We start from the raw sequence: 12,325 nt of genomic DNA on the forward strand, positions 1-12,325 counted from the left end.
AATGAAAGAAATGCCCACTAAAACAATGGTATTTAAAAAAAAATCTATTTTGCTTTCTCCAATAAGAAACAAAAAGTCAAAGAGTATACGTCAAACATTGTCCTGGTTCATATGTCCACTGTGACAGCAGGAAGTCAGCCAGTTCAGAACCCAGGAAATCTGAAAACCTTTGGTATAAATGGTATGTTATAAATGGAACGAGATGACGGTATGCTGCTGGCATGATGGACTCTACCTTGTGTCTCAGTGTAGGAATGATTCTCTCGTAGAACTCAGGGTGGGGGTGAGCCTCCTGGGATGAAACCAAATCAGGTTATCATCTGTGCTTTTATTCATACTGTAAATGCATACATATGAACCAGACCAGAACCACAGAAGAAAACACACCATACTGACGACAAACACTATTAAAATGTTATCCTGCAGTGATTACAACAATGTTCACTGTTTCACAATCACACGAACTTCACTATTACTGACTGAGGGATTGGGTTTGCACCTGTCTGATAATGTCAAGGCTTCAAACAACCTTATGCCTCAGACAAACACACACACACAAACAAACCTTGATAAGCATTTCTAGTTCTGTCCTCAGACTCATCACTTCAAGTGTTACTGCAGCAACTCGGCCCACATCAGGATCAGTGACATCATCAGGGAAGCTGAGTCCATCTGCCTGCTGATTGGAGTAACCATAGAGACAGAGCACTGCTCGTCCTCCCTGGGAGTCGAAAGAACAAATGTATAATGTCAACAAAAGCTGTTTTTATTAACTTTTCCAAATAGTTGAGTATGAAATGAGACTCTTGTTAGTATCTGGAAACTAATAATATGATGTTACTAAAATGTGGGAGCCACGGAGGCCTTAAAACTTGGAGGAAGACTCAGAGCAGTCTCCTTGTTTCACAGAAGAGTGCCCATTGCACAAAACTGGTCCATGTGTAATAAAAAAAATATGTACAAAGCAAAAGAAACAAAACAATAATCAACTCAATTTAACTTATCACAACTCAACTCAGAATTAAGCTATTTAAATGAACATTACATGCACATAGCACAAATGTTCTTTCCACTTGAAAGCAACTGTTAAAACCTCTTTTATTTCAATGTGACCTTCTCAGGCTCTTAACAGGCTCTGTGTGAGCACAGGAAAGCATTCCTTAGGATCAAGAAGAGTAAGAGGGACAAGCCTGAGAAACCATTGTGGGACATTATCGCTCAGTTCACCCATTCCGGGAACCCTTCATCCCCACACCAGTCAGGTATTCAGGAGTGTTAGGGTAATGCAGACAGTTCCTTCATCAATGTTCACTTGTGTTTGACCAGCAGCATTTAAACTTACTCCACTGATAGATCTAAGATTGCTTTTATTATGAGTCCCTTGTCTGAGAAAGCTTGGCTTGGGCTGTGGTCATGACTAGCAGTAATTTACCCATTTGCCATTCTTTTCAGTCATTTACAGCCGAGATGCTCAAAGTTTTTGACCACCCACTACAAGGTAAGGAAGCCAGTAACCGGCTACTTTCCTTACGTCAAGGCTCAGATTCCGTGTCAACATATTCAATTGATTTTCGCATTCTCACAGCTGAGAGCGGGTGGGACGAGAGAGAGTTACAAGGGTTTTTTCTTCGGGGGTTAAGTAAAGATTTAAAGGATGAGCTAGCTGCTAGAGATGAAACCTCCTCCTTAGATTAGTTAATTTCCTTGGCCGTTCGTTTAGATAACCGCCTCCGTAAGAGGCGCAGGGAAAGAGCAAGTGGGCAGAGTCTCCCTCCTCCCTTCTCTCAGCCCCAAGTACCCTTGCCACCCTGGAGCATCGGCTCCTCCTCTTCCACCTCCAGGGCCATCCTCCTCCAGGGTCTCTCAGCACAGAGAAACCCATGCAGCTGGGGAGGATTAGGCTCACCCCTGCAGAACGTCAACACTGTTTCCTCCAGAGGCTCTGCATCTACTGTTCTAGCCCACTGTCCTGTTCTGCCAAAAGAGCAGGCTCATCAGCCACAGGTGGGGCGCTGGTAAGCCATTCTTCTGTCATTTCATCCCCTCAAAATCATAATCAACTTAAAGGTACTGTGTCCTGGTCGTAACTTTCCTTTCCTCTTCAAGTTTAGTAGACTGCGGTGCAGATGACAATTTGATTGACTCTGACTTTATTTTGCAGTTTTACCTACCCTCTGAGCCCCTTCCTGAACCCAAGGATGTGTTTGCCCTTGACGGGAGGCTTCTTGCCTGTGTCACTCAACGTCCTGTCCCAGTGTCACTACTACTTTCTGGTAACCATCACAAGACTATTTAACTTTTCATTATCCCATCACCTACTTCACCGCTAGTGCTAGGTCTCCCTTGGCTTAAGCTCCACAACCCACACATAGACTGGTCTACCTCTTCCATTACCAATTGGAGCCTGTTCTGTCATTCTGTGAGTCTGCTACACAACAATGAGTTCGGCCATGGTCCAGTTTTTAATGATTTTATCAGTTGGTGTGATGATTCCTTTTTAGAGCTAAACATTTCCAAAACAAAGGACATGATTATTGATTTTAGAAAGCATGCCCCCACCCATGATTCAACAATAATCAAAGGCCAGCCTGTGTTGACTACAGGGGCTTGAATGACATCACTGTTAAGAATAAATATCCCTTTCCACTCATTGACTCTGCCTTTGGCCCCCTCCACCAAGCCACCATATTTTCTAAGTTGGACCATCGCAACGCCTACCACCTGGTGAGAATAAAGAATACTGCATTTAACAATCCCTGGGGGCATTTTGACTACCTGGTCATGCCTTTTGGTTTAACCAATGCACCAGCTGTTTTTCAGGCACTCATTAATGATGTCCTGTGTGACATGCTTAACAGATTTGTATTTGTTTACCTGGATGACATTTTAATATTTTCCCGCACACTCCAAGAATGTCCAGCATGTAAAATTGGTATTACAGCGACTGTTAACAGAACAGAATCTATGTTAAAGCTGAGAAGTGTGAATTTCATGTTTCCTCTGTCAGTTTTCTGGGTCTTGTAGTGGCTAAAGGGCAAAACCGACCTTGCCAAGGTTCAGGCAGTGGCTGAATGGCCCACTCCTACAACAAGAAAGCAACTTCAAGGTTTATGTGTGACTATAGTCGAGTTGCTACACTGCTAACCAATATGAAATCTGTTAAAGTTCATTTTGTGTGGTCACCTGCAGCCGAGGCTGCTTTTATGAAGTTGAAAAGCTTGTTTTCTTCTGCCCCGTGTTGACTCACCCTGATCCTACAGCTCAGTTTGTAGTGGAGGTTGATGCTTCGGACTCTAGTGTTGGGGTGGTCCTCTTCCAACAATCCACCTCCGACCAGAAGAAGCATCCCTGCGCATTATTTTCTTGCCGGCTCACCCCAGTGGAGAGCAATTATGATGTGGGGACCCGAGAGCTGCTGGTGGTGGTATTAGCCCTCCAAGAATAGAGGCACTGGCTGAAGGGCTCCACTCACCCATTTGTGGTAAGGACTGACCACAAAAACCTGTCTTACCTCCGTTCCGCTCGCAGGCTCAACTCACGCCAGGCTCGGTGGGCTCTGTTCCTGGGTCGGTTCAACTTCACACTCACCTACCGGCCAGGCTTCAGGAACATCAAGCCTGATGCCCTTTCACGTCAGTTTGCCCCTCCGGTTGAGGATTTGTCAGAGGAAACTATCCTGCCATCTTCCTATGTGATTGGAGCAGCCAGGTGGGAGATTGAAAGAGTGGTCCAGGAGGCCCAAAATGATCATCCAGCCTCTCAAGGTTGTCCACCGGACCGGCTGTTGGCGCCTCTGTCTGCCAGATCCCCAGTTCTCCAGTGGGGACACGCTTCCTAGGTTGCATGCGATCCAAGTTTCAATCGAACTCTGGCTCTTCTACAGCAACGCTTCTGGTGGCACTCTATGTCTGCTGACAATAAGCAGTACATTTCTCCCCGTTCTGTCTTCACCCACAGAAAGGCGTCTCACTGTGCACCTGCTGGCCTTCTTTGTCCCCTTCCCATTCCTCACCTGCCTTGGTCTCACATCACGGTGGATTTTTTTACTGGCCTGCCTCCTTCAGAAGGTGTTGACAATAGTTAACCATTTTTCTAAGGCTGTACACTGCATTCCCCTGCCTAAACTACCTTCCGCCCTCGAGACTGCTACTCTGCTCATCCAGCATGTTTTCAGACTTCATTGCATCCCTCATATTGGATATTGTTTCAGACAGGGGTCCGCAGTTCTCCTCCCAGGTGTGGAAAGCCTTTTGCAAAGCTTTGGGGGCCTGGGCCAGCCTGTCATCAGGTTACCAACCCCAAGCCAACAGCCAGACAGAAGAGGCTAATCCAGACCTGGGAGCAGCCCTTCGTTGTGTTACCTCTCGTCACCCAGCTTCCTGGTCCACCCACCTCCCCTGGGTGGAATATGCCCACAACTCCTTGGTTTGCTCCGCCACAGGTATTTCCCCGTTCATGTCCTCTAATGGTTTTCAACCCCCACTCTTCCCAGCCCAGGAAGCAGACATGGCAGTCCCCTCTGTACAGGGACATCTCAGGCATGCCCGCCGAGTCTGGCATGAAGCCCGGTCAGGTCTCACCCGCACCGCTGCTCGGAACCAGAGATTGGCAGACCGCCACCGCACACCAGCCCCAGATTACCAGCCCGACCAAAGGGTCTGGCTATCCTCCCGTGACCTCCCACAAACTGAATACTGGAAACTGACACCCAGGTACATTGGCCCATATGAGATTGAACGCATTATTAATCCCTGTGTGGTTAAACTGAAGCTGCCCTCCTCTTTGAATGTCCACCCTGCTTTTCATGTTTCACTCCTCAAGCCAGTCTCCACCAGCCCTTTAAGCCCTCCGGCCGAATCCCCTCCATCCCCCCGCTCAATGACAATGACCCTGCATTCACAGTCAGGCGGTTGTCGAATGTATGGAGGCAGTGCCGGGGCTTCCAGTACTTGCTGGATTGGGAGGGGTATGATCTGGAGGAGCGTTCATGGTTTTCTCGGTCCCTCATCTTGGACCCTGATCTCCTCATAGACTTCTACGCTGATTACCCAGACAAGCCTGGTAGTCCGCCAGGAGGCGTCCTTTGAGGGGGGGTACTGTGATGATTCTGTGTATGTTTTGGGTTTTGTTGTATGTATTCTGTGTTGTCTCTCCCCCTCCCCTTTCTGTTCTTCTCCTGCAGGTCATGTGTGTGGTAGGGGGTGTGGCTGGCTTATCTTTCTCTGCAGCAGACAAGGCACACCTTCTCTCACTCAACACATCAACCTCCCCATAAAAGCCTGGTCTTGACTCCACTGCTCTGCCAGATAATTCCATCTAGTTCGGTAGTTGCTCTGCATGTTTGTTACTTGTGAATTCTTTGGGGTTGATTTCCTTTTTTTTTGTGGAACCTCACTACTTTACTCAGGTTATCCTGTGCCTTGCTCTTTCCTTCACTGTGTCCGCAGTGTTTGGTTTTTACTTCCATGTGCTCTGCACGCGTGCTGTCCTTGGGATCCAGAATCCAAATGCAAATCAGTCAGGGCTCTGCTACCTGACTACTCTCATTTTCTGCACACACTGAAAAATATACAGAATCACATTTGTGATAATAATCAGTTAAATATGGTGCAAGACTTCAGTCTCACTGGGATGATCATCACTCAATCAATCAAATTTGATTTGTATAGCCCATATTCACAAATCACAATTTGTCTCAAAGTGCTTAACAAGGTGCAACATTCCCCGTCCTTAACTCTCAACAAGAGTAAGGGAAAACTACAAAAATTAATAAAAATACATAGAAACTTCAGAGAGAGCCACATGTTTAATGTATTTATACATATGAAAATGTGATAGAGATGAAGGGAGCAGCAGTGACAATTGAAATGGAGGAGTTATTGTCAGTAATGGTAGAATGTGAGTAGTAGTAGTCTTGTTGTTATCATAGTCCATGATCAGCCGCCACCACGATTGGCATGATGATGAATTGAAAATATTTACTCAGGAGTTGCATTTATTATTATCATCATTACTATACTGTAATATATTTTTGTTACCTGAATAGCATCAACTGTGGCTCTGAACACTGGATTGTTGTGTTTCACAGTCCTCCAGTATTTGGGCCTGTTGGGATTTGTCAAGTTGCAGCCATACTTTTCCAGGATGTTCAGTGCTGTAGACAAGCGCTGGAGAGATGCAAGGGTCTGAAAAAGCACAGAGAACACTACATGTAGCCATAGGTTTAATCGTTTTAAATTTCAAGCTACATCTGAAAAACACAACATGAGCAAATTCCTCCAGGGGACATGGGATTTTGCACCAGTCTGAATTATTTATCCCAACACAGTTCAAATTCAAATCTAAAACACTATTCCATCTATTCTTCTATATTTTAAATTCTCAGAAAATAAGCACTTCCCCAGAATATGAAATAATTCCTTTAAATGTAACACAATCTAAAAAATTCTGAGTGTTAAATGTGGTATGGCAGTAACCAGACACATCTTCTTCAGGAGGTCAGACAAAATTTGATTGCAGTTGTGTCTGGTCAGGAACACGTTTTAGTTTTAAAGGAGCAGCATGTAGCATCAAATGGTTGAAGTTTATATTACAACCATTTGAATACCCCTAACATCTCCCCCTCCCTTTCCAAGGACGTAGGAGCACTACGGTGACCTTCCTTTTAAAAATATCGCATTAAATATATCCAGCAGTCTTCTTTCAATGAGGTGTCTTTCGATTCATATATTTAGAAGTGTTATTTGATTTAGTATGTTAACTGTGTAAACTCTACTTTTCTGTCATTTAACAAAGTTGTTGCCACAATAGTGCTTTCGTACTTATGTTAGGTAGCTGTTTGAATGCTAATGCTACCAAAACAGTTATTTCATTGCACTTATTTAGTCAAATAACAGGACCTCACCAAACCATCCAATGGGTAGTAGCGACGAGCGGTGTGTACAAAGGGCAGGGGCTTAATCAATGCCAGCACATTCCCCATCCATTTATTCCCTGGAATTTTTTTCATTTCGCTGTGTTATGATACACGCTATGATACATGATGCATCAAAAGAAGCATCATGTATCATTTTCATTTTTACTTTTGTACTTAAGCACATTTCAGAGCCTGTACTTTCTTACTTTTACTTAAGTAAAGGAGTTAAATCAGTACTTCTACTTTTACCAGAGTCCTTTTTTACACAAGTATCTGTATTCCTACTTAAGTAAAGAATGTGAGTACTTTTGCCACCTCTGAGTATTCGCCTGTTCTCCCCGGAAGAGAGGAGGATGATTGGCTGTAGCAACCACAGTTTCTACGTTGTACATGTTGTGGAAACGCCAAGTGAAGCCAGCAGAAGCGAGGAGAGAAGAACTGACTGAAGTAACTACAACCACTGTGGTGTACGTGTTGTGGAAACGACGGAGAAGCCAGCGCCTTTGTGTGAGGGCCCACCCACAAGAGCATACAGCTTGTGGACTTTCACTGGCTCCTCTAGGAGCTGTGTCTGGATGACTGACCAGTGACCAGTTTGATCACCCTCAACTGAGTCTGGAGAGTTTGATTCTCAGCACTGAATGGCTGACGCAACATTGAGTCACGCAAATTTGATGTTTAAATATTTCAACAAGTCAGGTGCCATTTCCACCTGGGGCGAGCGACACAAATTTCACGTCAAACACGTCTTTGCATTGACTTTGTATGTAATCTCGACAAGCAAAAAATTTGTGTCACGTTCGGTGTAAACGCACCATAAGACATCAGTGACACACCTGAATATCTATATGAATACTATATAGGGATAGTATGTAACAGCTGCAAGGACCCTATTGTTTTGCTCTGAATATTTATTATTATTAGTAGTAGTAGTAGGGTTAGGATTAGTTTTTTGTTAATTTCTTTTAATGTTATTGTATTTCTATTACTATTTTTACACATTAGATTTGCAATTGTTTTTTGTAATTTTATATTCATGTTGTATATTATTTATATTTGTTCAGTTGTGTTTAAACTGGAATGAAAAGTGCAATAATAAACAATTAATTCAACAGATTTGCTGTATTTATTTTGTATGCACATTATATACATTACATATACATATATACAGATTTTTTTCACACAGGCGTCTGTGCCTGAGGCCCCATGACTCAGCTGTGCTTTCCAAGGATGCATTGTAACCTTCCATCTGGAGCATTCCACAACACCAGCTGCATGGAATAGTGGCCCTGTTGAAAACAGTTGTATTACTCATTGACATTATATTTTACAGTTTTGCCGAACCAATGCTAGTATAAGTATGACTTGCACTTGTTTATATGCAACAATAAACAAAAAACTAATTTACTAGACCTCTCCTTGTGTCTATGCCAATTCTGATGTGGATGGTGCAGGTATAGGTGGTACCAAACAAAATCTGGACGACTTGTGATTTTGCGTTTCAGAAGTCTTGCTTGCAGCCCTTAGATGTATGCACGGGTTGTTGTTTTTTTCACTTTTCAGAGCATGCACCCTGTATATTCTGGCATTCTTTTAGTATAATCTTCTGAAGCTGAAATCACAGTTTTCAACCATTCAATATCTGATATACATTTTAACTACTTTAAACGGTGAATGTGCATGCAATAATCACTTTTAGATGTAAGGCAGATGCTTTAATATACAACAACAACAGCAACTACTGGGATGTGCAGCAGACACTTAAGTTGTCTTGGGCCATAAAAAAGGATAAGCCACAATCCAGAAAACCTTTAGTGGCTCTCTCTCTCCCGTTGCAACACTTTACTTGAATTGGCTTGTCATGCAGTCTTCTCGATTCCAATCATGAAGTTGATCAACAGATGGCGTTTTCATTAATGCTATTGAGGCTGAACAAAAAGATATTAGGGGAGAATATAAATAATAAATAAAGTAAGTAAACAAGACTCTACATAACAGTAGCAGCAGAAAAACTCACCAATAGCCCAGCTTAGAACTGTCATCCCTCTCTTTGGCATTTTGATGAGAGCCAGTCAATTCTGTAATGAAAGACATATTCAGAAAACAATGCCTTTATAGAATAAAGAGAAAGCTAAATAGTAAAAAATGTCATTAAGAAATACTAGGCTGTTCAAGAGGTCATTGAAATCATTCTCCTCCATGTCGTCCTTATGCTTATGTCATGTGAGCTGTGGAAACAAACATAACATTAGAACACTGTGGCTTTTCGATTTTTGCACAGATATGGCAATATAATGGCCAACTTAATGAGAAACTGCATAGTTTTTTTATTTAAGAGAATAATATATTCTTTGGGGAGAACTCTCCACATAATAAAAATGCACCTCAGCCCTCCTCAAATCTAGGGAAACCAGTAACATGTATGTTAAACACAACACATGTAATGCTAAGAAGTCATTACAGTCTCAAGATGGCACCTTTTTGAGTTTTTCTCTTTTCTCCACAGTGACAGCAGTAATAGCTACTTTCAGTTTCAGCACTTTTTTTTCATTTTGACAGCTACTTTCATTACTTTGGAATGGAAAGTCATGCACGGGGCAATGGGAGTATAATTTATACACAGGAACCGCTGATTGCGCTGTGTGAACACATGCTGCTGCCAGGCCTGATATCCCAAAGGAGCTGAGGAGGAGACACAGGGGTTGCAGAGATTGAGCTTAATTGAAGGCGAAGAAGAGGAGACATTAACCCACTGTACCAGCGATTATCATGGGGAACATACGGTCTATGGGAAATAAGATGGACGAGCCTGCCGCACTGATCAAGACCCAGAGGGAATACGACGAGTGCAGCATCTTGTGTTTTACCGAGACATGACTACACTTGCATATCTCGGACCACAGCGTGTCTGCACCCGATGTCAGGACTGTTCGGGTGGACAGACACATTATGCAGTGAGAAAAGGGGGGGGGGGATGCACTTTATGTGAGTGAGAAATGTTGTACTCCCGGACATGATACTTGATGTGATATGTCTCTATAGCATAGACATTGAACCTCCATAAGCTGATGCAGAGGTAGCTTCTGACATCATTCACACCAACAGACGAAACAGCCTCATGCAGTCATAGTTATCACTGGGGATTTTAACCATGTTACACTGATGACATCATTACGTAACTTTTATCAACTATTATCTTGATTCTCCAACTAGAGAAAATTAGACATTGGACCCACTGTATGCAAATGCCAAGGAAGCATTCAGTGTCACTGCCTTCCCCTCACTCAGCAAATCTAATCGCAACCTTGTCCTGCTTGAGTCAGCCTGTGCACACAAGAACTGTGAGAAGGTGGACTCAGGAGGCTAATAAGGCTTTGAGTCTACAGAACGGGATTTGCTCTGTGAGCCACATGGAGAGGACATCAACATTATGACAGACTGCATAACAGAGTACATCAAATTCTGTCAAAACAACATTTCAACCCGGACTGTACGCTGCTTCCCCAATAACCTGAAATCAATTCTGAATAAGGACCGAAGGCCTTCAAGTTGTAGGACACTGAAGATAAGTAGGGTGGATCACGAACGAAAGGATAAACTGAGGTGAGTGTAAAGACCTCTACAGAAGGAAGCTGGAGGCCAAACTACAGCAGAACAATGTGAGGGATGTGTGGACAGAAGTGAAGGAGATAACCAGGGATGAGGTGAGACATTAGGCAGATATCAGGCAGCCTGGAGAGAGCTAATAAGATGACTTTCTTCAACAGGTTCAGTGCACAGCCTTCTCCTGTGTCTTCTTCGACACACCTAGCCCCCAACACAGTTCTGTCTGACATGGTGGTAAGTAGAAGGGGAGCCCTAAAAGGGATTGTACTGCCTCCTTTCTTGTTCACCTTATACACCACAGACTTTCAGTACAACTTTGGGTTGTGCCTTTTGCAGAAGTTTTCTTATGACTCAGCAGTGGTCGGGTGTACAGACATACAGAGCGCTGGTGGAAAATTTTGTGGAGTGGGCCAAAGGAAATCACCTGCTGGTCAAGACCAGAGAGATGGTGATCAACTTTTTTATTCATTGCTTATTTTCTCATCTCTGTAAATAACCAGGGACTGTTTAATAATTCACATCACTTATATGGAGAAATGACAAGATACAAAAAGATAAAGAATGAAACTGTTGATATAAAATTTTTTAAAACCAACAATACACTTTGTTTATGCAATGACTTGCCTGTCCGTTTCACTGGAAACTCCACTGTTAGACAAAGCTGGACCTTAAAAAGGCCTTCATTGGAGTTGATGTATCAAGGTCTTTTTCATAGCTCGAAAAACCTGGAAAAGAACAGTAAGAAAGTAAGTTCTACATGACAGCTGTCTCTACTATGTTCTTTTATATCCTAAGGTGGTGGGGAGTTGGCTTGCATTGACAGATTCAGAATCAGAAAACTTTATTAATCCCAAAAGGGCCATTCATTTTAAAGTCTGTCCCATTCATGTGTGCCCTATGATCTTGGTCATGAATAGAGAACAATATGGATAACACTTGCCAGGTATCTGTAACAATAAAAAATGTTTCTATCCTCGTAGAGTGGTAGGTATTTGTTTAACGTTAAACCTTTCGGTAATAATGATCAGCAGCTGCTGGAGTTGTCTTGGTTGCATTACCTTGGCTAAACTTAGAAAGATTATACTTCTGGTGTTGTAAAACTGATCTACCAATCAACAAATTGAATTCATGATATGGTAAATTACCTGTCCAGCAGAAAACTGGTGTCTTCAACGTTGGTCTGAAACTCTTTGTCTCTCAGCAGAGATTTCCAAATTGGAGGCAATGCTAGTGATTATCCTCATTTCTATCCTCACCTGTCCCAATTTTGTTTCGCCTCATTGCGTTTATGCTTCTTTGATGATGTTGGTATACGCTCCCTTGTTTTTTCTTTTGCTAATGTATAAGTATGATCCTCCATTTAGCACAATTTCTATTACCAAACTTCTAACAAAGTTTTAATGACAACTTATTCTTCTATGATTTTTTAGGGGTGCGGTTCTTTTGTCTGTTGAATTCATATACAAACATGAAATGACATCTCTTGGCGAATTGTCTGTTCAACTGTAGAAACATTGGAGCATGGCGATGACCGTGGAGCGAGGCCCGCTCCCTATGTTAATCTATAAGGCACATTCTAACATAACAAAAACACTACAGTTTTTACACTATTACATAGTTATAAGAATTTCGTCAATTCAGTAAATCAATTTAGTCTTAATCAAACTAATACCTATACTGTGTTACATTATACAAACAAATCACTGAGTTATTCTTTATTACATGGAAATATTATTGTCACTATTATGTGAGAGCTTGACCAAAGCGGCCTTTAAAACTCAGAAACAGTGTGTTTATTACACA

At 42.5% G+C, this 12,325-nt stretch overlaps 1 protein-coding gene across 2 annotated transcripts in view; it reads right to left on the reverse strand.

Annotated features, from left to right (window-relative positions):
* The window catches only part of LOC118117722 (E3 ubiquitin-protein ligase RNF31), a 51,768-nt gene that overhangs the window by 35,718 nt on the left and 3,725 nt on the right, over positions 1-12,325 (reverse strand). The window contains exons 3-5 of one of the 2 annotated variants that reach the window (XM_035170222.2): positions 6,039-6,185; positions 566-721; positions 236-292 (exon numbers count right to left, since the gene is read on the reverse strand). In XM_035170222.2, coding sequence (XP_035026113.1) covers positions 236-292; positions 566-721; positions 6,039-6,185 — 360 coding nt within the window. The remainder of the gene's footprint in view (positions 1-235; positions 293-565; positions 722-6,038; positions 6,186-12,325) is intronic. The other variant, XM_035170223.2, reaches the window with a different exon arrangement.

This window comes from Hippoglossus stenolepis, chromosome 11 (assembly GCF_022539355.2).
Source record: "Hippoglossus stenolepis isolate QCI-W04-F060 chromosome 11, HSTE1.2, whole genome shotgun sequence".
NCBI lineage: Eukaryota > Metazoa > Chordata > Actinopteri > Pleuronectiformes > Pleuronectidae > Hippoglossus > Hippoglossus stenolepis.